General features: G+C 43.7%; 1 protein-coding gene across 4 annotated transcripts in view; it reads left to right on the forward strand.

The window, feature by feature from the left end:
• The window catches only part of MGMT (O-6-methylguanine-DNA methyltransferase), a 138,241-nt gene that overhangs the window by 96,357 nt on the left and 16,884 nt on the right, over nt 1-25,000 (forward strand). For 3 of the 4 annotated variants that reach the window (XM_088059743.1, XM_014257693.2, XM_014257694.2), the window contains one exon: nt 10,295-10,455. In XM_088059743.1, the coding sequence (XP_087915869.1) occupies nt 10,295-10,455 (161 nt within the window). The remainder of the gene's footprint in view (nt 1-10,294; nt 10,456-25,000) is intronic. The other variant, XM_088059744.1, reaches the window with a different exon arrangement.

A 25,000-nucleotide genomic window follows, 5' to 3' on the forward strand; every position in this document is an offset into this window, starting at 1 on the left:
TTAATTATAACAGCACTTTTTGAAACTGTATTTTTATTGGTTTTATTGATGTGCCCTGCTGGCTTTCCAATCCTGTGATTGGGTCCTGCTTGGTTACCTGGGAGAAAAGCTTTTCCTCCTGGGTGCAGAGGGTGCAGGGATGGCCTGTGGCAGGGGAGGGCTCTCTTGGTTCGTGCAGGAGGTCCCATCCTGCCAGAGCCTGCCCAGAGGTGACCAAGGCACTGGGGAGTGTTGGCCAGAGCAAACGAGGAGTGCTGGAAAACCTTGGTCCCAACGAAGGAAAATACTCTTTATTCTTTGTTCTCCCTACTGTTGTATTTTTGTGGTTGGGGCCAAATGGGTAAGAGGTACAGCCTTGGCTGGGTGATGCCATTTTGGGAGAGACCCTGCTGATGTGTGTGGTAGCAACCTCAAAGCCCTGCAGAAAGGCTTTGGAGATTTCTATTAACTATGCTGTTTTAATTGGGATATATTAGTTTTTCTGAGGTGCTCTAAGGTGTCCCCAGAGTCTTCTCCAGGTGAACACCCCCAGCTCTCCCAAGCCTGGCTCCAGAGCAGAGGGGCTCCAGCCATGCAGCATCTTTGTGGCCTCTGGACTCACTTCAACAGGAGATGCTCAGGGGTCACAGACTTTACATCCACACTGGGAACTCGCTTTGAAAAATGTCCTAGCGAGTTGAATTCTAAAGAGGTTCCTGATTTATCTGTATCTTAATTCATTTTAATAGGCTGGAGGATCTGCAGGTGCTTTTGATTATAATTCTTGGTGCTCACTGTCATCTGGAATTCATGCACTGACGCACGTCAAGGTGGACATCCAAAGTCAGGGCCCAGTTCCAATAATTCACCTTAAGTTTTTGTCCTTCAGTGTCCCCGTGCACCAGATCAGAGACCTGGGTCTTGCAGTGTAAGGGTTGTAATGTGTATTTTAACTCCCTTAGGCTTGGTGGTTTTGGTTTGGTTTTTTTTTTAAATCCATGCATAATTTGGATTATATCTATCTATGTAGAAAAAATATAAATTTGACTTCAGAAAGCAGTTAGCCATTGGGTTATGGCTGCGAGGCAGGGTGCTGAGCAGGGCTGGTGGGTTTGTGGCCGTTGCAGAGGGCTGGGGATGGCGGTGAATCCCCAGAAGCAGTGGGGACAGCGGCGCAGGGAGCGCCGTGAGCGGTTTAAGGGTCCCCTGCAGCCAGCCCTAACACAGTTAATTGCCTGTGATAAAACCGACCTCCCAGGTCTGATGGGACACTTCTTTTATATAAGAAAAAAATGTTTTGTAACAATTTCTTGTAAGTGCTAAAATTAACTGACTTTCTTTTAACCTAATTAAAGCTAGAACTGATGATATCACCTATGCTTAATGTTGCCGAACATCTCGGGCAGAGTGTGCTGCCGCTTGGAACTTGGCTCCAGTTCTGCTTCCTGCTTTAAAACTAATTTAATGCGAAGCATCTGCTCAGTTGTTGCTGGTTCAGGATGTGCTCGATCTCCCCCGTTCTCAATCTAGAACAGGGTGGTCCTTTCCAGCACAGAAGATGCACAGAAATTGGGCTTTTTTAATCTTTTCGGCAAATTTTCCGGTCGTTCTGCTGCCAAACCTACTGATTTGAAACGGAAATATTTATGAAGAGGTCACTCTGATATTAGGAGCATTTGTGCTCTCTCAGTAGGTCCCAGCTGTTGGTCTTTGAAGGGTTTCATTCATGGAGAGGAGTGGGTGTCTCTGGGGAAGGTCTCTGAGCTGATGGAACTCCCGGTGCTGATGAGCACCAGAGCTGACTGTGGTTGTCTTGGCCTGGATAACTCCTGCTGACACAAATGAGGTAGAAACGCACAGGATGAAATCCAGAGAGACCAGGAATTAGCCTGGAAAAGCTGTGGGTGGGAAACAGGAGGAAAGCAGAACCGGAATGGAAGCGTGGAGGTGGAGCAGGACATCTTCAGCAGAGCAGTCCAGAGATGGTCCAGACCACAGGAGGTCAGCAGAGTGGTGGTGGCCAGGAAAAGGCAGAACTTCAAAGGTGGGCTAAGGAGAGGACTGTGGACAGGAGTGGCAGGAAAAAGGGAATGGCTTCAAACTGCCAAAGGGCAGGGATAGATGGAATATTGGGGAGAAATTCTTCCTGTGAGAGTGGTGAGGCCCTGGCACAGAGCAGCTGGGGCTGCCCCTGGATCCCTGGATGTGTCCAAGGCCAGGCTGGACAGGGCCAGGAGCAGCCTGGGACAGGGGAAGGTGTCCCTACCATGGCAGGGGTGGAACAAGGTTATGTTTAATGTCCCTTCCAACCCAAACCACTCTGGGATTGAGGGAAGGAGGCCACCATGGAGCAGACAGCAAAGGGCACTGGGACACACAGGAGAAGATCGAGGTGGTTGAAGAACCAGAACTTTGCGGCTGTCCTTCCACCTGGCTGTTGCTTTAACAGAGATCTTTGTTCCTAATGGGATTCACTGCTGTGAAAACACAATAAATGCTCAGGGAAAGGGAGCCAAGCCCACACACACAGAGCATTGTTTTCCTTGGATGTGTTTCAGGTGCTCCTCGGGAAGTCACCGCCGTGGTCTCGCAGTGCCACATCCCAGGGCAGGATCTTGTTTGAAATCTGTGTCTCCCTGTATAGGATTCCAATCAAAACTTTAATGGACCAGGGCAGTGAGTAGCATTTAATGACCTTCAGTGCTATCACTTGAGTCTTTTGGGCATTGACATTGATTTTCCTTATCTTGGCATGTGGAGACAGGAGTCTCACTCCATCCTTTGAAGTGTTTGCTGGTGCACACCAGGAGCAGGCAATAAGCAGGGAGCAGCTTTGCAGGGATCATGGGCTTGGACAAGCCCAGTTTGGCCCCCAAATTTAATGTCATTATTTGCAAAAGCCAGGGAAAAAAATTAGTCTATTTGGATATCTTTGTATTCACTCAGGAGGTGTGTTTATTTATTACTTACTGTATCAATAATTTAATCTATTAATATATTGTGTAATTAATTATATATATTTTTTGTTATATTATTTCTTTGGAACTAATATCATGAATATGATGCACAAATCTCTGTGCAGATGCTTCTTTCCCAAAGAGAGGATGCAGAATTTCTCACCAGTCAGATCCATAAGAATTTACATCCTCCAGAACAGACAAAAACAGAATAAGGAGAACATTGCACAGGTTGTATGACAAGGACTAAGTCTGACTCAGCTCTGACTTCTTGTGTTCTTCCCTAAATGCATCAATTTTTCCTTAATAGGCCTTAAAAGAGCAGTGTCGGGGCCGTTCGACAGGAATTGGGGGTTATTGCTGTTTATTGCAGCTCTCATCCCTTTTTTAATCTCTCCCTCCCATCATAGAGCCACTTCATTTATAAGCAGCTAAATTAAACTATGTCAGGATGTGCTTCCCCATGAATTTTAAACCTAAAAAGGCACTTTGTTCCTTGATTCAGTTGTGGGGAAGAAATGCAGCAGAGCCACCCGGCTATTTGAACTCTTTATTTGCCACATTTACAATATTAATAACACTGTTTCCAGAAGTTGTCACATCAAGTAAAAGATCTTCATTCCAGGCTGTCTTTTGGGGCCAAATCGAGACTGGATGCATGCATTTAATAAATTGTAGTCTCAAGTAGTCATTTTGGTAAATAATTAGCTTGGGTGGAAGAATAAGTTAGCATATTGTATGCATCTAATGCTGCAAATGTACACCCAGCAAACTTTGCTATTAATCAACAGTCAAGCACTGTAAGTTGGGTCTCATACATAATGAATTGTCCTTAAACCTCCTGGGCTTCATTGATAGAAAAATAAGAGAAAACACCAGTGTAGTAGGCTTTGGAATAAAATTTAACGAGATTGCTCTGCATCCCGTAATCGGTTTGGAGTCATTAGAGACCAGATAATTCAGCTGCAGTTTTGGGGTGGCTTTAGCCTTCATCTATCAAAGAAAGGCTGCTTAAATGACATTTAGGTGTGGAGAAAATAAATTTTTAGTTAATTTCACAATGAAGGCTCCAGTATAAATATCTATTCACTCTGTTGGTGTGGAAGAAATAATGCTGCCTCACTAAGTCCCATTTTAATGTTAATTTTTGCCTGCTAATCATCACTGATTCTTCCATTTGAAAGGTAACACACCAGCTATTTCACTAAGAGAACATTACTTTGGTAAGGTAAGCACAGATCTATAAAATTGTAAGAAAAAGACAGCCTTCAGTTTCCAGTTAATGCAACTTTTTTCTGTTATGAATTCACACGTGTGAGAGTTATGTGACAACTTGTCTTCAGTCATTTGCTGATAAAACAAAAAAAATCCATTTAAAGAACAATAATTTTAAGATTATTCTGGCCCCTCATATGTATTTCATGGCAAGAGTTACCATTCAGGTCCTAGAGGATCAACAGTGACTTCTGCAAATGTAAAAATTTACTCTGGCTTAGGAGCTCTGTTATTAACTATTTTACATATCTAGATATGCATTATGACTTAGATAAATAATAATATATTATTGTATTAATTATTATATTATAACTTAGATAAATATTCAGAATTATCTATGTTAATGACACTCATGGAGCTCTGCAGCAACAGTCACCAGGCTCTTCCCACCACAGGGAAAGAAAATCACAGAAAAAAACAGAAAAAAAAATTTAAAATCAGGTAAAATTACAAAATGACAAAATTTTAAACGATGAAACATTACCAAAAAATTTAAAATTTAAAAAAATTAGAATTAATAACGTAATCTGAGTCTGCCCACATGTACCAATGGAACTTTGTTGATTCCAGGCTAGGAGGAGTTGCAACCTTTTTTTTAGCTGAAGAGCTTTTTTTCATTTCTATCTTAAACAAAGGAAAAATATTGAAATTTTTAAATCTGAGGTAAAGGGGACTCTTCACTGGCTCAGTTTCTAAACCTCTCCTTAGGCAAACCACTGGAAGGGGAGGTGGTTTTCCAGGGATCAAACACTCAGGTGCATGTGGCTACAAGCAGTGGAAGTGGCATTTGGATCTTACATTCAACCAATCAATTGCATTTAAAATAGACAAATATTTTATAAATAGACACCTATTTTATAAATATGTTATGGGAGCTGCTACAGCATTCTCATGGTATTTATTTATCCCAAGGAAGCTGCCAGCTCCTGGCTTTCCCTCAGGGAATGTGCCAGCGGGGTCATTGTGGTACTTCCCCTTCCTTTCAGCACACCTCAAGGTCCACCTTGTTTCCCTTAAGATTCTGAAGGACTGAGGCAAAAATCAGCTCAGAAATAAATAATAAACATCCTGCCACTTCAGGCTTCTCCCAGCATTTCTCTGCTTTTCGTCATGGTTGAGCTATTTGGGATGATCCCGAAGCCAGTCCTCTGCTTACATGTTTATTTTGGAAGCGCCTTAGAAACTTCCAGTTCTTGGCAGTGGTTTTGGAAGGAGCCTGTTAAACTGAAACAGGTGCTGCTGCTTTCCTCCCCCTCTGCTAAAACCAGCTTTTCCTTCCTTCCATCCCATGCAGACGTGAGGAGGCACAGGAGGAGCAGGGCTGGGCTGGAGCTTTGGGAGGACTCCGAGCTGTGTGGGTGCAGGAGCCAGCTGGCTCCCCGGGCTTGGGCAGCCTCTGGAAAGGGCTGGGATGGAAAGGAATATATAGGATTGCAGGAGGAATGGTGTGGAATAGCTGTGCTGTGTGAAAACCCTAATCCTGGGGTGGATTCCCACGTTGGGGTTGATTTTGGGCTCCCTTGGACATCACCACCATGGGCTGGAGATGCGCAGCAGCAGCAGGGGGTGCCTGGCCAGAAAAAAGGCACATCCAACTGGAAAAAATATATATTTATTTCTAGATGTCTTTAGATAGCTTAAAATAAGCTCTTATTTCTAATTGAGGAGTTTTTCATTTTAATGAAATATCTCCCTGTAAAGCCATGTTGGTCATGTGGAGTTAAATATCCATTTACCCCAAATATCCCCAAAAGTTAAGGCAGACATGTGACAGACATGTGACACTGCTGACATATTAGAGGGCACCACGTTGCTGCAAACAAAAAAAATCTTGGTAAAAAAATAAAATAAAATAAAATAAAATAAAATAAAATAAAATAAAATAAAATTAAATAAAAATAAAATAAAATAAAATAGAAAACAAATAAAAAATAAAATAAAATAAATAAAAATAAAATAAAAAATAAAATAAAATTAAAATAAAATAAAATAAAATAAAATAAAATAAAATAAAATAAAATAAAATATAAAATGCACACTAAACCCCAGCAGCAATAATTGTTTGTTGACCAATTGTTTGTATTTTTACAAAACCCTCCACTTTGGCATTTTTGGGATGCCAGGCAGCACCCAGCATCATTTGGGAATGAAAACAAGTGCAGTGACAGACTCTGATGAAAGTGGAAGCAATTTAAATAATATTAATGTGGTTTAAATAAATGTTTCTCATGATTCCAGCCCCACTGCAAAAAAAATATAAAAAAGCCATTGGTACTTTTTAAGGAAAAAATTAAAAAATTCTCCAGGGTGCAAGCAAAGCAGTCAGATTTCGGGTTTGGGGTTTTTTATTTTTCAGTGAACACATTTATGTTATTTTCCTGTATAAAACTAAAATTGCATCTTGTTGATCACAAGTTTAAGACTTAAACTTTCCATAGGTAAAACAGTGAATGGCCACTTTGGCCACTGCCTTGTGCACTGCTGGTGCCTCTGTGATCCTTTCCTTGGGGCTCACCCAGGGCAGGACATTAAGAAAGGCCCTTTTTCCTTTTTCATTCCTAAAGTTTAGGCCCAGGTAGTTCATATGACTTTTAGGTGTGTGTTTTTCTCTAAATTTCAACTTGTTCCTTTCCATCTTGACTCAGAAGTGCTCAAAGATCCGTGCCTGGAGTAGGGTGTTGAGAAACCTTCCAAGAAATGTGACTCTGAGCAGAGGGATTTCCTTCCAGAGGGGGAATTTCCCATGATGTAACTCCTCTGCTCTTCTTACCAATGTTTTGAGACCACTTTGACTCTGCTTTTTGAAAGGTACTTAAGGCTTTGAAGCCTGAGAAAATCCTTTAAAAGGCAGCTGGTGTTTTCAGTCGGATATTTAATGCCGAGGTAGTTTGTGGAAGTTCTGCTGTGCAAGTTTGGGAAGGGAAAGGGGAGGAGGGAAGGGCAGGGAGGGGAGAAAGGCCAGCAGAAGACACCATACATGAGTTATGTGCCTTCTTTTTCTTTATTAAAGCTGTCAAATTCCCAGGAATAGCCTGGTTGCCATCTCTAGCCAAGCAAAATTAATATGAAGGTTTTCCTTTTTTTCAACTCCCTGCCAGTTTGAAGCTCTGGGTGTGTGTGTTGGCACATGGAGTTTGTATCCTGCAGGAAAAGAAGTCAGTGCATTCCTGGAAAGCAAATTCATTTCTGCCTTGCAAAGCGTTCCCTTTCTTGGCAAAGGTGGAGGTGGCCGTGGAGGTGGCAGGTGTTGGGAGAGCCCCTGGTGATGAGTTGCTGGGAGAATGGCCCCACCAAAAACATCTGGAGATGCTCAGCAGTGGCAGGGCACTGAGATTAAAAGCAGCAATTAAAAAGAAAATTAAAAAGAAATTCTATCCAAACACTCCTGCCAGGGAACACCTGGAGAAGGGAGGAATGTGTGTGTGATGGTTTGGCTCGGAATGGAACCTCAAATCTCACCCCAGCCATGGCAGGGACACCTTCCCCTGTCCCAGCTGCTCCAGCCCCAATGTCCAGCCTGGCCTTGGGCACTGCCAGGGATCCAGGGGTAGCTCCAGCTGCTCTGGGAATTCCATCCCATCTCCTCCCCACCCTGCCAGGAACAATTCCTGCCCAAAATCCCATCCAGCCCTGCCCTCTGGCTCTGGGAGCCATTCCCTGTGTCCTGTCCCTCCATCCCTTGTCCCCAGTCCCTCTCCAGCTCTCCTGGAGCCCCTTCAGGCTCTGGGAGGTGCTCCCAGAGTCTCCCTGGCTGCTCCCCACTTGTTTTGGGGCTGACTGATGGTGGTTGGGTGTCCTTGGGCTGGTCCCTGTCTGCAGTTGGAGGCAGAGCCCGGAGCTGCTGCTCCTGGAGCCATGAAGAGATGGAGTTTTTCTGTTTTACTGCTGCCATTACAGCCCAAATGATTTCCAGACTCCCAAGAATGGGAAACAGGATGATGTGAAAAACAGGAGACCGTAGCTTTGAGCACTCTTCCTGCTCTTCTGGATAAATGGAGCAGAAAAGTCTCCTCACTTCTCTCCCAGGTTTCAGAGGAGTTATTGTCATTATATTCTCTCATTATTATTTTGTTGTAGCTCCAACAGTTCACAGTAAAACAGAGCTGTATTCTGCTGTGTTGAACCTGTGTGAAATAACAGATTATCCGTGGTGTTGGGAGCTTGGTTTCAAGTCCATGTCATGGGGATTTGTGTCCAAAGGTCTGTGCATGAATTTCATACCTTTTCTTTTAGCAAAGACATTATTAATCAGAAAAACAGCATAAAGTAGTTTTAAAAAGCAACTTGATCCTACTTCACATGCGTAAAGGAAAGTTAAAACCATCGATCTGGTAAATAAATGGAAAGAGAAGTAAAATTGCACTTAACTCTTACCAAACTGGATCCAAAGCTGATTGTGCAGATTTGATTTGCCTCTGCTCCAAGCCATGGACTCCTGGAGTGTTTTAATTGTCCATCTCCACTTTCCCATCAGGAATTGAGAGGCCTCCAGTGGCTCACAATTAATCAGAAGCTGAGTTGGGGCTGGGGGAGCGGCAGAGCTGTTTGATCAGGCACCAGGTGAGCGAGGGCTCCACATCTGAGTGTGGCCTTTCCCCAACCCCTGGCACATCCCTGAGCCCATCCAGAGGCTCTGCTCATTCTCCAGCGTCCCAGTGCTGGGCCAAGCTCTGCAGATGCTGGGTGTCTGCAGAGCTGCCTCGTGGCTCTTCGGTGCCGTTCCTGGAGCATCACTTGGTTCATTGGCTTTGGCTTTTTGCTCAGAGGAGTCTCAGGAAATCCTTTCCCCTCCTCGCAGCACACTCAGAAATTGGGGTTGGTTTGCTCTGTCCCATACCTGGCAGGCACAATCACTCTGGTTTTCTCTTCCCTTGTCTCAGGTTCACATGTATTTTGATATTGCCAGAGTTTTCTCTTCATTTCCTTGCTTTGGGGCACATCCAGCCTCTCACCAGAGGACTCTGCTGTTGGGGTCCAGCATTGAGGAACTTTTGGCTCTGGCTTTATTTCCAGCTGGGGGGAAAAGCTGCAAGAATCAGGAAACCTTTGGGTGGCCCCTCAGTGGTGGTGAGGGTTCTGGATGTGAGAAGATTGCTGGCAGGGGTTGCTGTTCTGCCATCACCCTTGGTGTTGTCTCCATCCTTTCTCATGGGTGCACTGCTGATGGGCTGTGTGTTTGTTGCTGTCCTCACACAATCTCTGCAGTTCTCAGAGCCCCCCACCACACCCCAGCCTTGGGAAGCACCAGGAGAGCACCACCACCCCTTTCCCAGCACTGCTCTGCACCCCTGAAGCACAGGGAAACACAGCTGCAAATCCAGGGTTCCCTTTCTCATCACTCTCATCCACACCTTGCTCTTACAGAGGAAAAGAAAAAGAAAAAAAAGAGCATGGGAAGAAGCACATTTTTATTTACAGGTGCTTTCTGTTCACTCACTTTGCTCCTCAGCCCCTGCAAGCACGAGCTGCCATTGAAAATCAAATGAATTCTGAATTGCTTCCTTCCAATTCAATCAGGGGAGGGAAGCAGAGACCTGCCACGGCGCTGGAGGAAGCGGGGATGGGGAAGGGAGCTGCTTCCTTCCCTCCTTCCCCAGGGATGAGCCTGGGGACAAGGGACTGCAGCCCCCGGGGGATGTGGAGGAGGAGCCTCAGCTCCATCCATCCTGGAAGCACAAGGATGTGTCCTTCAGCATGGGCCTGGGTGGTGTTCTTGCTCCCTGACATTTCCCACATGGCTTTTACCGCTTTTCCGTGGATTTTCTTACAGGTGTTTGTAACACTGGGTCATCTTTGCATTTGTAGAGGTGATGAGAGTGAGTCTTTGTTACTGCTGCAAGGAATCCCATCACTTCTCTCTGACTAGAAAAAAGGTCTGAGTCCAGATTAAATGTTTTGAGACTTTTATTTTGCTGATACAGAGTGTGGATACTCGGTTTTGTCACAGCATCACAGAGTTGTTTCGCTTGGAAGGGACCTTCAAGATCGTGTTGTCCCACTCAAGGGACCAGATTGTTCAGAGCTCTGTCCAGCCTGGTTTTGTCATTTTTACCTCTGTAATTTTGCATTTCTCTGTGTCTCAGCAGGGCAGAGTCCTCGGTGGCTTGCGAGGTGTGCGAGGGAGCCGAGGAGATGCCGGAGCCCCTGCAGCAGTGCACGGCCTGGCTGCGAGCCTACTTCTGTGAGCCAGCGACCACAGGGAGCCTGCCCCTGCCAGCCTTCCACCACCCCCTGCTGCAGAGAGGTCAGTGCCACCCTCCCTGCCCTCTGCCATCAGCCTCCCGTCTCCCTCACCCTTCATCTGGAGAATGACACTGAAAGGTTGGGGTGTGAACACACCTGAAGGGCTGGGAGCTGCTCGGTGAGGTGGTGGCTACTTAAAGCAGCTTTTGGCCACCAAGAGGGGGGGCTGAGGCTTTGGCATCACTCTCTAAAGCTCCCTGACAGGAGGGGGCAGCCAGGGTGGGGCTGGCTCTGCTCACAGAGAACAAGAAGGAAGAGTGGAAATGGCCTCACGTTGCAGGAGCAGAGGTTTAGGTTGGAGATCTGGGAGAATTCCTTCCTGGAAAAGGAAAAGGCTGCCCTGGGCAGTGATGGAGTCCCCATCCCTGGGGGCATGGAAAAGCCTTTGGATGTGACACCTGGGGACATGGATCTTGGCAGTGCTGGGGAATGGTTGGAATTGATGGGCTCAAAAGGATTTTCCAACCTCAGTAACTCCCTGATTGTTGCAATCTTCTCCTGATTTTGTGGTTCTGTGTCCCTGTCAGGAGCAAAGCGCCAGGACAGCAGTCAGGGATAGGTTGTGTAAGGTCACTGTGGTTTTATTCCTCAGAGTTATCATAGACAACACACTGATAGTTTTAAACAAAGAGATTTGTTACTGCCAAGTTGTGCTATTTATGAATTTAGATGAAAGCAACACCTGAGAAAAGTCCCTCCATTTATTGACTGTGTTCCTGAAGGCCTCATAACAGAAATGAATCATTTGAAATAAAATGGGTCCCATTATCTTTAGTAATAATAATAAGCATCATCTCAGAAGTCTGGTGTTTGCAGTGCCTTCTTGCCTGCCCCAAATGCCATCATTTTTTGGTGAATAAGGGAATCTCAGGATCTGTGAGCTTTGTTTCTGTGAGCATCTTCTGTACACCCATGTTATGAAAATTCCCCAGTGCCAGATCTTTCACAGCCAAATTCCAGGGTGGTACTGAGGAACTTTTGTATTAGCTGGGATAAAGTGAAGTGCAGTGTTGTGGAAACTTTAACATTGAGGTGGATGTGAATGGGCAAAGCTGGGTAGGAAATATTCCTGCTGCTGCTGCTCCTGCCATCTCTGAACAACAGCAGGGGAATTCTGCCTCCCAGATTATCCATCAGAAGATTATAAGACATTTTAAATAATGCTTTTTTCTTTTCATTAGTTTTCCTAGATGGGCTCTTGAATTCTTTTTAGCTTTGTGAATGAAATTCCTTGGTGTAAGCGCTGCTGACTGTGTTCTAGCTGCAGGTTTGGGGTTGAACCCTGAGTTTGTAGAAGACTTTGGTCCATCCCTAGGGCACAACCTCCCTGTGCAGGCAACACTGCAAGGCACCAAAGAACTTTCAAAAGGGGTAAATATAGATATTTGTTAACAGGAAGCTTCTTGAGGGAAACAACCACCACCCTTGAATTTTTGAGGAAAGGAAGGAGAGTTCTTCAGCGCCATCCAAGCAGAAAAGCCAGGCAGGAGCTGTGGCAGGGGTGGGCTGTGGCTGGTGGCTGTCAGCTGTGGCTGTGGCACTGAGGGGTGGCACTGCTGGTGCCACTGGTGCTCAGGGTGTGGGTCTGGGTGCCTGCAGCACGGGCTGGGTGCTGGGCAGGGCTGCAGGGCAGCGTTCTCCTCTCCATGCACGTTCCAGATGTTTCCATCCACCTCCGCTGTTTGCTCTTGGCCCAGCTGTGGGTGTGTTTTACTGGGGGAAGGCACCTACGTCATGGAAACGCTAATGAGGGATTAATTGGCTCAAATCACAACGATGTGAGAGCATTTCTGTTCTTCTGTCACTCTCCTACTGATACTTTCATAAAACAGAAAAAAAATTATGTTGGAAGGAATGTGGAAATAGACGTCAAAAATTGGAAGGAACTGGTTTTAAAAGTTATTTAGGAGAAAGGTGAGGTAAAAATCAAATGATGATGGATTGCACTTCAGTTTATCTGCACATCAGAATTGCAGCTGTGCTAAATTAGGAATTTGGTATTTATTTACTTTCTCACATTTACATTTGAAAGTGCCTGCTCATTTCTCCAGGCACTTAAAAACGCAGAACAAACATCAGTGAGAGCACCAGGATCCAAAGCCAGAAAGGCTTTTTCTCATCACTCTGATTTCCTTACATTTCTGTTCAGCAGCAGCTCTGGAGCCCTGAGCAATCTGGGACAGTGGAAGGTGTCCCTGCCCATGGCAGGAGTGGAACTGGATGAGCTTTAAGATCCCTCTGACCCATCCCAGGCTGGAATTCTGTGATTCCCTGATCATCAAAACCTTTACCCTTCTTTCCCCACCTCCCTGTAAATGTGACCATGTACAGCATTGCTCTCTGATAGAGGATTCGAGTTCCATCCTCAAGTGCTTTTTTAATCAGGACTCACTGTTGCATAATTCCTTCCTAATCAGTGCTTATATCAAATTTTATTTTATTTTTCTGCACTAACTTCATCTGGGGACCGGAAGGGTTTTGCTTATGCCAAAAAAAAAAACACATTAAAAAGGTTCTTCATCTAACAAAAAAATGTGTGGAGTGCTTTGGGGATGAAACACTTCTCAATTCATGGTCAGTTTTCTGCAGCTGCTTTTGTGCCAGCTTTGAAGACATAGTTCCTTGTGGAGAGGAAAACCATGGTAATCAACTCTGATATAACAAAAGCAGAGAGATTTGCAGATTCAGAAAGTAGAGATTATCTTCTTTATATTTATTAAGAAATTCTATGAAACTTTGGTATTTGCTGTTTCAATGCCTTCTCCTATATCTTAAATTTTTCTAAAGTGCCTTTAATTTTCTAAATTACTGTTAAACGGGGGAAATGTGTTTAAAAGCAGTTAAAATACAAAACAAACCATTCCCCTCGTAACTTGGCATTTGCAAAGGTGGAATAATCTGAATCTTGATGCAGGCAGGAGAACCATTAGGGTTGGCAAAGACCTTTGAGATCATCCAGCTCAACCATTCCCAGCACCATCACCGTGCTCACCACTAATCCTTGTCCCCAGGTGCCACATCCACTTGGTTTTTCAACTTTTCCAGGGGTGGTGACTCCACCACTGCCCTGGAGAGACTGTGCCAGGGCTGGACAGGTTTCCCATGAAGAAATTTTCCCTGATCTCCAATCTAAACCTCCCTTGCACAGTTTGAGGCCATTTCCCCAAATCCTGTCCCTTGTTCCCTGGGAGCAGAGCCCGACCCTCACCTGACTCCCTGTCAGGGAGTTGTGGAGAGGGAAAAATTTGGTTTCCCAACACCTCCAGGAGCTCTCTCCTTACCAGCTCTCCACTTTATGTGCAGCCAATATATTTATTTTTAAACATAGTTGAAAATGTGGAATGTAATTTCAACAACCTGTGTCACAAAGAGAAAGTCAGGTTTTCCCACTCCTCTGAGTGGGACATCTCAGAAAAATCCCTGAACGTTCCTAATGGGAAATGATTAATTGCTCTTAATGTATCCTGGTGATTAGCTCCCTTTCTCTGTAACAGGAAAATGGGATTGTTACTATTTTGAGGGCTGTGCCTGGGGTGGGTGATGTGTGGGTGATGTGTGGGTGATGTATGGGTGATGTGTGGGTGATGTGTGGGTGATGTGTGGGTGATGTGATCTGTGGATGATCTCTGGGTGATCTCTGTGGGATCTCTGGGTGATCTCTGGAGGATCTCTGGGTGATGTGTGGGTGATCTCTGGAGGATCTCTGGGGGATCTCTGGGGGATCTCTGGGGGATCTCTGGGGGATCTCTGGGGGATGTGTGGGTGATCTCTGGGGGATCTCTGGGGGATCTCTGAGTGATCTCTGGGTCTGTGGCACTGTGGGGAAGGCGATGCTGACTCCTGGATTCCCTGCCCTCCCTTGGTGGCTGCAGCCGTGGCACTGTGGCTGTGTTTGTGGGCCAGATGGCTCATTAGAGCACAGCAGCAGAGGAAATTGGAGTCACACCAGAGTTTTCCTTCACTCTGTGACGAGCAGCAGCCCTGGGGTTCTGCTCCTGGCCTGCTGTGCTCTCCTCACTGGGTGAGTCCTTTAGATTCCCGAGGGTGGAGTTCCTCCATCCAGTCCTTGTCCTGGAGCAAAGCTGAGCTTTTCCCCCAGTCCAGCTCAGTCCTCCTGTTCCTTCACATGAGCTGTGAATTCCTGTGTCAGGGCTCAGAGGTCTGGAAGTGGCGTTAATGGTTTTAAACTGAAGGAGGGTCAGCTTGCGTTGGATTTTGGGCAGGAATTGTTCCTGGCAGGGTGGGCAGGCCCTGGCACAGGTGCCCAGAGCAGCTGGGGCTGCCCCTGGATCCCTGGCAGTGCCCAAGGCCAGGCTGGACATTGGGGCTGGAGCAGCTGGGACAGGGGAAGGTGTCCCTGCCATGGACAGGAACATGATGGACTTCAAGGTCCCTTCCAACCCAAACCACCCCATGATTCTGTCACATTCCAAGCCAGAGGCAGAGCCCAGCTCTGGATCAGAGAGATCCAGAGGAACAGCTGAGGATGGAGAGCAGAGAGGAGAGCTCTGCAGCTGAAATTCCCCATGCATGGTGTACGTTATTCATCCAAGAGGGGATATTGATGAAACACCTCATACATAATGGGAGCCTTCAAGGGAGCTGGGAGCAGGGTAATCAATAATTACCCTGTGATTTCCTGCTCCTTCCCTCACTTGTGCTGCCCAGGGGTGCTGGGAACGCAGGGATATGCCAGTTCTGGGATGAGGAAACTCCTCATTTTCTGTGTCAGAGTCATCCCTGGGCTCACCCTCCCCCCTGGGAAGCTCCCATGAGGAAAACCCTTCCATAACACATCCTGAGTACCCTGCACCCTTCCAGGAGTGGCATTAGCACCTCTCTTTTACTCATTTTGCACTTTCTAAACTATAAAACATCCCAGCTTGCAGCAAATAAAGAAAAAAAAGTAAGTTTTTCTGTATTTTCTTCTTGTGACTCAGCAAAGGCCAGAGTATTTTTTTTATTCTTTTTGTGGCTGGAATATTTAAATCACAAGGATGTGGGACTGTTAATTTGGCTATTTCTGAGATGACAACTCCAACATCCCCTGATGCTTACATTTAAAAGGGATTTCAGTGGCTGTGCTGCTCACCCTAGTTATGGTATCCTGAGAGTAAATTTTTCCCACATACAATTTATTCAGATTTTCAATATATAAAAATGATTTCGATAAGAAAAGCATCTACATTACTAAAATTAATTATAGATCTCTTTTCCCTTCCTTTAAATTATAGTTTAAAAAAAAATTGTAAGAATCATTTATTTGGTTGAGACATTATCAAGTAAAGCTGGAGTGTTTGAAGCTTCAGGTGCCAGTTTGTGGATAAACTTTTTTAAATACATATTTTCATATTTCAGGCACCCACATGTTCAGGTTCAATGTATTTAGTCAGTCCTGTGGTGACCTTTTTGTTCAGGTGTAATTAAGTTAAGACTTAGGATCAGTTTTTGCTTCAAGGAGCAGTCCCTGGGATTTCCTTCTTTTATCTTAGAAATACAGATTTAGATTTAGATATAGATAATATATAGATATAGATATAGATATAGATATAGATATAGATAGTATATATATAGATGGATATAGATATAGATAGATATAGATATAGATATAGATATTAGATATAGATATAGATATAGATATAGATAGATAATATATAGATATAGATATAGATATTAGATATAGATAAATATAGATATAGATATAGATATTAGATAGATATAGATATAGATATGGATACAGATATAGATATAGATACAGATATTAGATATAGATATAGATATAGATATAGATATAGATATAGATATAGATATAGATATAGATATAGATAGATAATATATAGATATAGATATAGATATTAGATAGATATAGATAAATAGAGATATAGATATAGATATTAGATAGATATAGATAAATATAGATATAGATATAGATATTAGATAGATATAGATATAGATATCGATATGTATATAGATATAGATATTAGATAGATAGATAGATAGATAGATAGATAGATAGATAGATAGATAGATAGATATTGGTAAGATACAAATATAGATAAGATATAGATATATATTTATGGTTAAAGCATAAACATTCTTAATAGAAGAAGCAACAAACTCAGCCAGCCAGAAGTCCCAGTATCGTCTCTCCATGGTTCCCTTATTTCCAGTAGAAATGTAAATTTCAATTAATTTATCTAGGAAAGTGGGAATCTACCAGGTTGTATAAATTTCCAGAGGTGTGGATAGATGGGAGATTGGGAAGGAAATTGGGCTTGGAGCAACCTGGGGCAGTGGAAGGTGTCCTTGTGTGGAGCTGGATGAGCTTTAAGGTCCCTTCCAACCCAAATCATGGGATTCTGTATTTATATTTTATGGTCTTGAGCTGCTCTGTTCACATGCTGAGGAGAAGGCAAGACTTGCCCTTTCCTAGGCAAGTACAAAATATCATTTTTACCACTGATTTTTGCTGCAATCTGTGAAATTCTCTTAATTTGGTACGAGAGGTTCAATTCATTAAAGGAAAAAAAAAAAAAGTTGAGAAATGCTTCTGATTTTCCCTTTCTCAACCCTGCAGCTTCATCAGACATGCAAATACATTTCTATTTAGGCTTTTAGAAAGTGTTAAATATGAAATAATCTGCTCGGAAACGTTCGTACTTCACATATCTGGACATGGCAGATTCAAGTGCACAGAGCTGACAAGCTTTCCTATTTCTGTCTGCCAACTCAAATTTCAAATTCCAGAGACTGGCATCTTCTTTTATTACCATTTCATGTGAGAGGAGTTTTGATAAGCAGAAAGTCACTGTTTTGTGAGACATTTAATGGATTTTTACAATCCAATACTTTCCTACAATTTTCTGCAAACAGAAATCAATCCTCTCCAACCTTCAAAAATGGAAGCAGCAAAACCCCGAAATAGCCCAGTTACTTTTATACATCTAATTCTTTTTCCAGCCCAGTTGGCCCATTGCTTTCTATCAACTATATGTATTTAAAAACAAAACTAAACAAAAAAAAATCAATACAAATGCATTCTGGACAGAAATATCTGCAAAATAACTGACCCAATTCTTGTTAAATTCAGACTAAAATTCCCATAATTTCCAGTGGAAGCCCATGTGGTTTTAAGTGTATCCTAAATACTTTTATTGAAGTTCATAGGGTAAATTGTCTGCCAAATGTGGGCCATTTAGGACAATTCAGGCCCTCTTAGGTACAATTTTCCTTTTTGGCAGCACTGATTCCAGATGTTGATGGGGTTTTGGTGGAGCCTTTCAAGGTGCCCGTCTCTGATGTGACCTTGGAAGAGTCTAAGGATGGAGAGAGCAGTGTATCTGTCCTGGGACATGGGGAAAGCAGTTAAAGGGTCATTTCTTTTAAAAAATCAGTTATATTTCCAGTAGGACAATCCTTTCTTGCCAGTATTCTTAACATTATTACAGGTAGGCCATAATTAAAGGAGCATTTTATAAATAGGGAGGTTTTTAGGTAAAAAGGCTTAAAAGGTTTAGGTTGAAGGTCCACAGCCAGTGTTCACGTGTGCAATGGCAATATTTTCACTTGTTCTCAGAGAATCTGAGGATATTCAGTATTCAAGACTCTGAAATGGCTGCAGAGTTGTGTGGATTTTGAAATTATTCCAAACTTTTATTTAAGAAGAAAGGGTTTGTGTTTTGGTGATGGGGTACTGGGGAGGAATTCTTCCCTGGCAGGGTGGGCAGGGGCTGGGATGGAATTCCCAGAGCAGCTGAGGCTGCCCCTGGATCCCTGGAAGGGTCCAAAGCCAGGCTGGAGCAGCTGGGACAGTGGGAGGTGTCCCTGCCATGGCTGGGGTGACACTGGATGGGCTTTGAGGTCCCTTCCAACCCAAACCATTCCATGATTCCATGATAAATATTTGCACAGAACTGCAGCTGGACCAAAATCAGGGAAGCTTCACTCTAAAATCAGCAGCTCGAAAAGCCACCTGCATGTGAGGCTTCTTTATAAAGTGAATTTGCTCAAGATCACATCCCTTTTCTCCCCATGAAATAAAAGGAACCAGTTGACCCTGATCTAAGAAACATTTTGACCAACCCAGTAACTTTTGACATTGCTGCTTGTAGATGAGATTTAGATTAAAAGGTAAGAATTGAAGGTGGAAAAACCCCACCAGTGTAGGAAAATGACTTTTTTGTCCAGAGTGGTGTGCTCATCTTCACCCAGAGCCCCAGACCTCGGCACCTGCTCTCACTGCAGACCTGTGAGGAATAAGTTTAATTTAATTCATTTTTCCTTTGATTTGTTGGCTGGCTTGCCACACATGCAGCCCCACGTAACCTTTGCACCCCTCCTTAATAAAAACCCATGCAATCAAGATAAAAGGAAAGGATTTCATAAATACAGCCTCCCACACCCGTTTTATTAATGAACTTTCAGGCAAGTTAACTTAAAACCCTGTATCGATAGGAAATACCATCAATACTCATATACATTTAACCTGTTTCAAAGGTAATGTGCTTAATGGGACTGTTACTATGGTGAGCACCTTGTTTCTAAGTAATATTGTTAATTTTTTTTCGGGAAATTATGATATAGTGACATTTCTGACAGCCTTTATATTAGGGGCACATAAACAAATACGTCTGAGGGAAAAAAAATATTATAATAAAGGTATTTTGCTGCTTCTTGACCTAAGGATGCCCCTTTCTGACCTGTTTCCAAGATGTTTTGTCACATCTCCTGACCAGTTTATTTGCTGACCATTTTATTCTAGGAGAAACTTAACAGGAAAAACACACTTTTCACTTGAAATTTGCATCCCGCACTCTTCTCAGAATAAAATATGCAAGAACAACATAAATGGCACACTCCTTTTTTTCCTTTCTTTCTTTTTTCCCCATGAATTGGGCCTTTGATGTTCAAGAGGAGCCAGTATTAAAGGACATCCCTAGAAGGCTGTAGAAATTGTCCCTATTTATGACAAATGTAAAATAGTTCAAATCTAGCTGAATGTGATGGTGTCATTAGTTTGTGAATCGCATCCTCGAAAATAACTGTGGAGGAGCCAAATCGGTTTAAAAGAAGATAACAAAATGGTTTAAGCTACTTAGGTTGAATGCCAATTATATTTTAATATTCAACTGAGCATATTTTACTAAGAAAAAAGGCAGCGTCGACGCATGCATAACTCATTGGCAGCGTCGACCAGCTGTGCCACTCTTCTCTTCGAATCACTTTGTGCATTTTAGTAGCATGGTAATTTAGTAGAGAACTACCTGAGTGATGGCATTTTCAATGAGCAGGTAATCTACAGAGAATTTTTATATGGTTATGAGTTCTGTGCTTCAGCCTGGCAACACAAAAATACATCAAGACCAATTACGGTATCAACTTTCAGCGTGATACCCTTGCCACGCAAGTGCATGTATTTCTGCCCCAGGCATTTCAAATTGCATCTAATTTGAAATCTTTGGGGTTTTAATTAAATTTCAGAATATATGGAATTCTTCATTAGTACCTGCTCTGAATAGCAGATTATACTTCTCTCAGTCTCTCGTTAAAGAAGTAGGCTGTGGTAAATAGCATGTTCAAGAACTGATCATTTGTGGTGCCTGGATATTGGGAACAGAAATAGTGAAATGCAAAATAATATCAAAAAGATTATTAGTCCAGTGAGGGACTCTTGATTTGTATTTTAATGGAATTTTACATTTCTCTTAATGATTTGCAAATTGTCCTCTGATTATAAGATGCATTAAGCTTTTCATTTTAATGGAGAGACACAGCCATTAGCAGAATTTTTTTTCTGTCTTCTTTTTAGAGTGCTTCCCTGCAGCAGATAAATATTGAAACCATTAACACCTTTTGATGTACTTTATAGTGCTGCAGCTTGGACCAATACATGAATGAACATCACCCTTTTATATTTTAGCACTTTGCTGGAAGCTCCTGGTTGTCGTTCCGTAGGTGAACAATGACCGGAGCCCGGCGTTTTCCTACGTTTATTTCCTTATAATTAATGTTCCAAATGTTTCGGGGAACATCATTCATATTTAATGCCAAAAGAAGTAGTAAAGCCAACAAAAGTCAAGATCTGAAATGCAGATGGAGGGTGCTGTGACCTTAGCTCTGACCATCCTTCCAGGGAGGAGGGTTTGTTGGGGATCCGCGGTGGGCGAGAACACAACCGGCTCCTTTGTTGCAGGCTCCAGAATACACGAGCACTCTTCATCTGCCAATCTGAAAGTCAAATTTCCTCCTTGCTTTCAGCTTAACGTGAACCCTTAATGTTGTATAAACATGTTGTGCCTGTGCTGACTTCATTGGGTTTGGCAGGAGAGCAGGGGATGAAGAGCAGCCTCTTTTTTGTGGCGGCTTGCAAAGCGTGAGGAGGATTTTCCTGATGCTGCAGGTTTGTGTAAAACAACGGGGCTGTTCCATCAGGTAAATGTGTCATTATGAACCTCAGCAACTGAGGAAAATCCCTGCAACAGTCTTTAAATGCTTTGGAAAATCAAATCATTCTTTAAGAGGCGCAGGACTGGAGTGTTTACCCAACCCCAACTGCTTCTCACTCCCCAAATAACCCAAATTTCTGCCTGTTGCTCCTCCTCTCCTGGCAGATGACCTGGGAGAACTTCCTCCAAACAAGGCACTGATTTTAGGGCTGCCTGTTAATTGAGCAACCTCGAATCTCTGAAATCCCATCAGGGGTCACTGGTAGGACTGCTCCTCTGCTTGCTTCCAGGATGTCTGTTTAAATAATTTGGATCTCGGGAATTCCAGTTGCAGTTCATTTAAGCAGCTCCGTGTGATTGGCACTGGGATCAGTCAAGAGGCTGAGTGACTTCATGGGATCACACTTCACCTCTTCCCACTTGTTTTGTTGGCTATTCTGTTTTTTTTTTTTTAAATACATACTCCTTAAAAGAAAGATGAAAAAAAGCAAAAACACACCTTAACTTTGAGACTGAAGCCAGAAGATTCTGGGAATTATTTGCTGCTGCTGCTCCAGCATTCTTGGAAGGATGTTGTGAATTAGTGTTTGGAAAGTGCTGTGTACATCTTAGCTCCATCCATTAGGTATTTATAACTCAGTAATAAATTAATACAAATGAAAAAAAAAATCAGTACTTTGATACTGACTTCATTTGTATGCAGTGAAGAAATAGTTCCATTTTATTGCATTTAAGCACTTTAATGAGTATTATTTTTAACGTGCACATTTACAAAGGAACTTACAGAAAGCTGAAGAATTTGCTGTTCCTTTTTTAGCCCAGCGAGGATCTTACACTTTGTTCACGTAGCGGAGCACATTTGCATTGCATGTTTCATATATTAATTTTCTAGGCCAGGTTATCTTTGGATCTTCACAAAGCAACTGAGGGTGCAGATTTCTTGATCCAGAGTCCTTTGGGAGTGGATATTTGGGGCCGTGCCGAAAAATGAAACCTCATCAACGTAACCCTTAAGTGGAATCAGAGAGAAGAAGCAATTCTGTGGGAAGCAGGGAAAAATAGAGGAGAGATGCTGGGGCCTCCCAACCTCCTCTGCCGTCAGCCTTCCTGGAGGAGGACATCAGGATCCCTGTGGTGACCCAGTGTGGCCAAAGGTTTGCAGAGAGTGAATGTTTTCTTTCTCCCAGATAACCTGGCTTGGTGTTACCCTGTTCCCTGGGTGGATATAAAATAGGTTTGTGGAGGTATTTGAGGGATGCAAGGGATTCCTTCTGGCTGAATGTCTTGGATTGGAAGGGAATTTAAAGATTCTCTACTCCAAATCTGTATAACATTCCAAATATGTAGCACATGATACTGCATTGTGGGAGAGGAAATATCCCTGTTCCTGTAAGATGGTAAAGCAAATTCCAGTTTGCAAAATCAGTTTTACAGAAGTGGATACTCGAAATTTGTGGATTTATTCCCTTTTCATAGAATCCCAGAATGGGTTGGGGTGGGATGGGACCCCAAATCCCCTCCAGTGCCACCCCAGCCATGGCAGGGACACCTTCCCCTGTCCCAGCTGCTCCAGCCCCAATGTCCAGCCTGGCCTTGGGCACTGCCAGGGATCCAGGGGCAGCCCCAGCTGCTCTGGGAATTCCATCCCATCCCCTCACCACCCTCACAGGGAACCATTCCTTCCCAATATCCCATCCAGCCCTGCCCTCTGGCACTGGGAGCCATTCCCTGTGTCCTGTTCCTCCATCCCTTGTCCAAAGTCCCCTTCCCTTCCCTTCCCTTCCCTTCCCTTCCCTTCCCTTCCCTTCCCCTTCCCTTCCCTTCCCTTCCCTTCCCTTCCCTTCCCTTCCCTTCCCTTCCCTTCCCTTCCCTTCCCTTCCCTTCCCTTCCCTTCCCTTCCCTTCCCTTCCCTTCCCTTCCCTTCCCTTCCCTTCCCTTCCCTTCCCTTCCCTTCCCTTCCTTCCCTTCCCTTCCCTTCCCGCACCTTCCCTTCCCTTCCCTTCCCTTCCCTTTCCTTCCCTTCCCTTTCCTTCCCCCCCCTTCCCTACCCTTCCCTTCCCTTCCCTTCCCTTCCCTTCCCTTCCCTTCCCTTCCCTTCCCTTCCCTTCCCTTCCCTTCCCTTCCCTTCCCTTCCCTTCCCTTCCCTTCCCTTCCCTTCCCTTCCCTTCCCTTCCCTTCCCTTCCCTTCCCTTCCCTTCCCTTCCCTTCCCTTCCCTTCCCTTCCCAAAATTTGCTGCCCAATTTTGCACTCCCAGCTTTGGTTGATGATCCTGACCAAGACCTCAAACCAAAGGTCCTGATGAGTTGGAAATGTTGATGTTGGTGGGCTTAATTTATCAGGGCGAGTTGGAAATTGTGCTTTATCAAGGTGTGTGAGCATTGAATCCTTTATCTGCACCTCGTCTTTTGGATTCCTTAATATTGGAATGACACCTGCAGCATATCCATGAATCTGGGGAGTTTTCTGCTGAACCTCCCTGCTTGTTCCAGTCTGAGTGACCAGATGGCCCTGCCTTCCTGTTGGAGTCTGAGATACAGAGTGTTTGCCCTTGTTTCCAATACTTAGTTCTAGGATTCAAAGAAACACTGAATTTCGTATGACGTGAAATTCCTGAGCATGTTTTCATGGTGATACATGAAAACAAATGTTAAAGTTAGATAGGAAAAGTGTAAGTGTGTAGATTAGAAAGTTTCTTAAATCAATGGGTGAAAATGTAGTTTAGAGAACAGGAGACAAGTTGGAGGATTTAGGGTGTTATCTCTTGTCCTTCTCCTTTCTTCTTCATGTTCTTCTCCTAGAGGTTTTTGGGTGGTAGTAAGTGATTGGGTAAAAAATGTCACAGTGCAGCACACAGGTGTTGGGTCATTGGGTCACTAAGAAAAATAATTTAGTTGGCACCTGTTAATTGGGTAAATGGACATATAAAAGACCTTGAAGAGGATCTTTGTGAGCCATTTTACCCTTTTCTATCATAGTGCACACACCTCCTTGTACCTTGTAATGCTGATAAGGAAAGAATAAACAACTGAGACCAAACAAGAGAAAACTGCCTCCCTCTCGTCAATCTTCAGTTCAAAGTGAAAAAGAACCCAAATCCAAAAGTCCCTAACGAGACACCTTCCCATCAGTGTGACCAGGAAACTGCAGCTCCTGGATTTATTTAGGAGCTGTGGGCAGCTTTGGGTGTCTCAGTAGCAGGACGAGTCACAAGAGCTGCAGCCTCTGAGGCTGCTCTTCTCTTGAGTCCCAACAATGCAGATTGAGGTAAATTCAGTTTAATTTTTGTTATTTCCTCTGGAGAAGGAGAGGAGTGACCTTCCCAGGGCTGGCAAAAACAAGAACAAGAAAAGGGGGAGGAAAAAAAAGAGAGTAGAGGTGGGAGGAGGTGCATTCAGTGTGCACCACCAGGAATTTCTGAATTTTGAGTCAGGTGTTGGCCATTGGTGAGCTCTTGTCACACAGGGCCATGAGGGAGGACACTTCAAGCTCTGCCTGCAAGGTGCAGCTGATGAGGAGAATTTCGAAGCCACCCAGGTGAAGTTCTTGGTGAGTCCCAGCTCCCTGACAAAGAGAAATAGAGGCAAGTCCCTCATTTATTTCTATCCTGAATAGGGAAATAGAAATTTAATTTTCTGGCCCAGTCACTTAGAAATTGCAGCTGAGCTGGTGCGTGGTGTCTCTGGAAGGCCCATTCTGTGTCTGTTCCAGAACAGGAGGAAGGGTTGTACAGCAGTAAATAATGATAAAATATGGCCAGTTAAGCTGAGTTTGCAGTGATAAGGCAGTGGTTGAACTTCTCTGATCTGCAGGTCTCTTGTATTTATGTCTCCAGCAGTTCCTACGTGGATTTAAAAAGTCCATAAAGCCAGTAAAAGGTTATTTTTACGTACTTTGCAGTTTTCCGCTCCCAAAATTGATGTATTTGAAACAAAGCAAAAAATATTTGCTCCTGGAATGAGATTTTGAATGGGAAATGTTAGCCTGGAGAAGATTTCTGTCCCTGATTATTCAAGCTGGAGTTAGGGCATTGTAGAAATGCCAACAGGTCTTTTGTTGGTGCCTCAGGTTTGAGTTGCAGAGCTGGTACTGCAGATTTGGGA

The sequence above is a fragment of the Pseudopodoces humilis genome, chromosome 9 (assembly GCF_049639895.1).
Source record: "Pseudopodoces humilis isolate 2021_Gansu_Grassland_sample_001 chromosome 9, ASM4963989v1, whole genome shotgun sequence".
In the NCBI taxonomy this organism is placed as follows: domain Eukaryota; kingdom Metazoa; phylum Chordata; class Aves; order Passeriformes; family Paridae; genus Pseudopodoces; species Pseudopodoces humilis.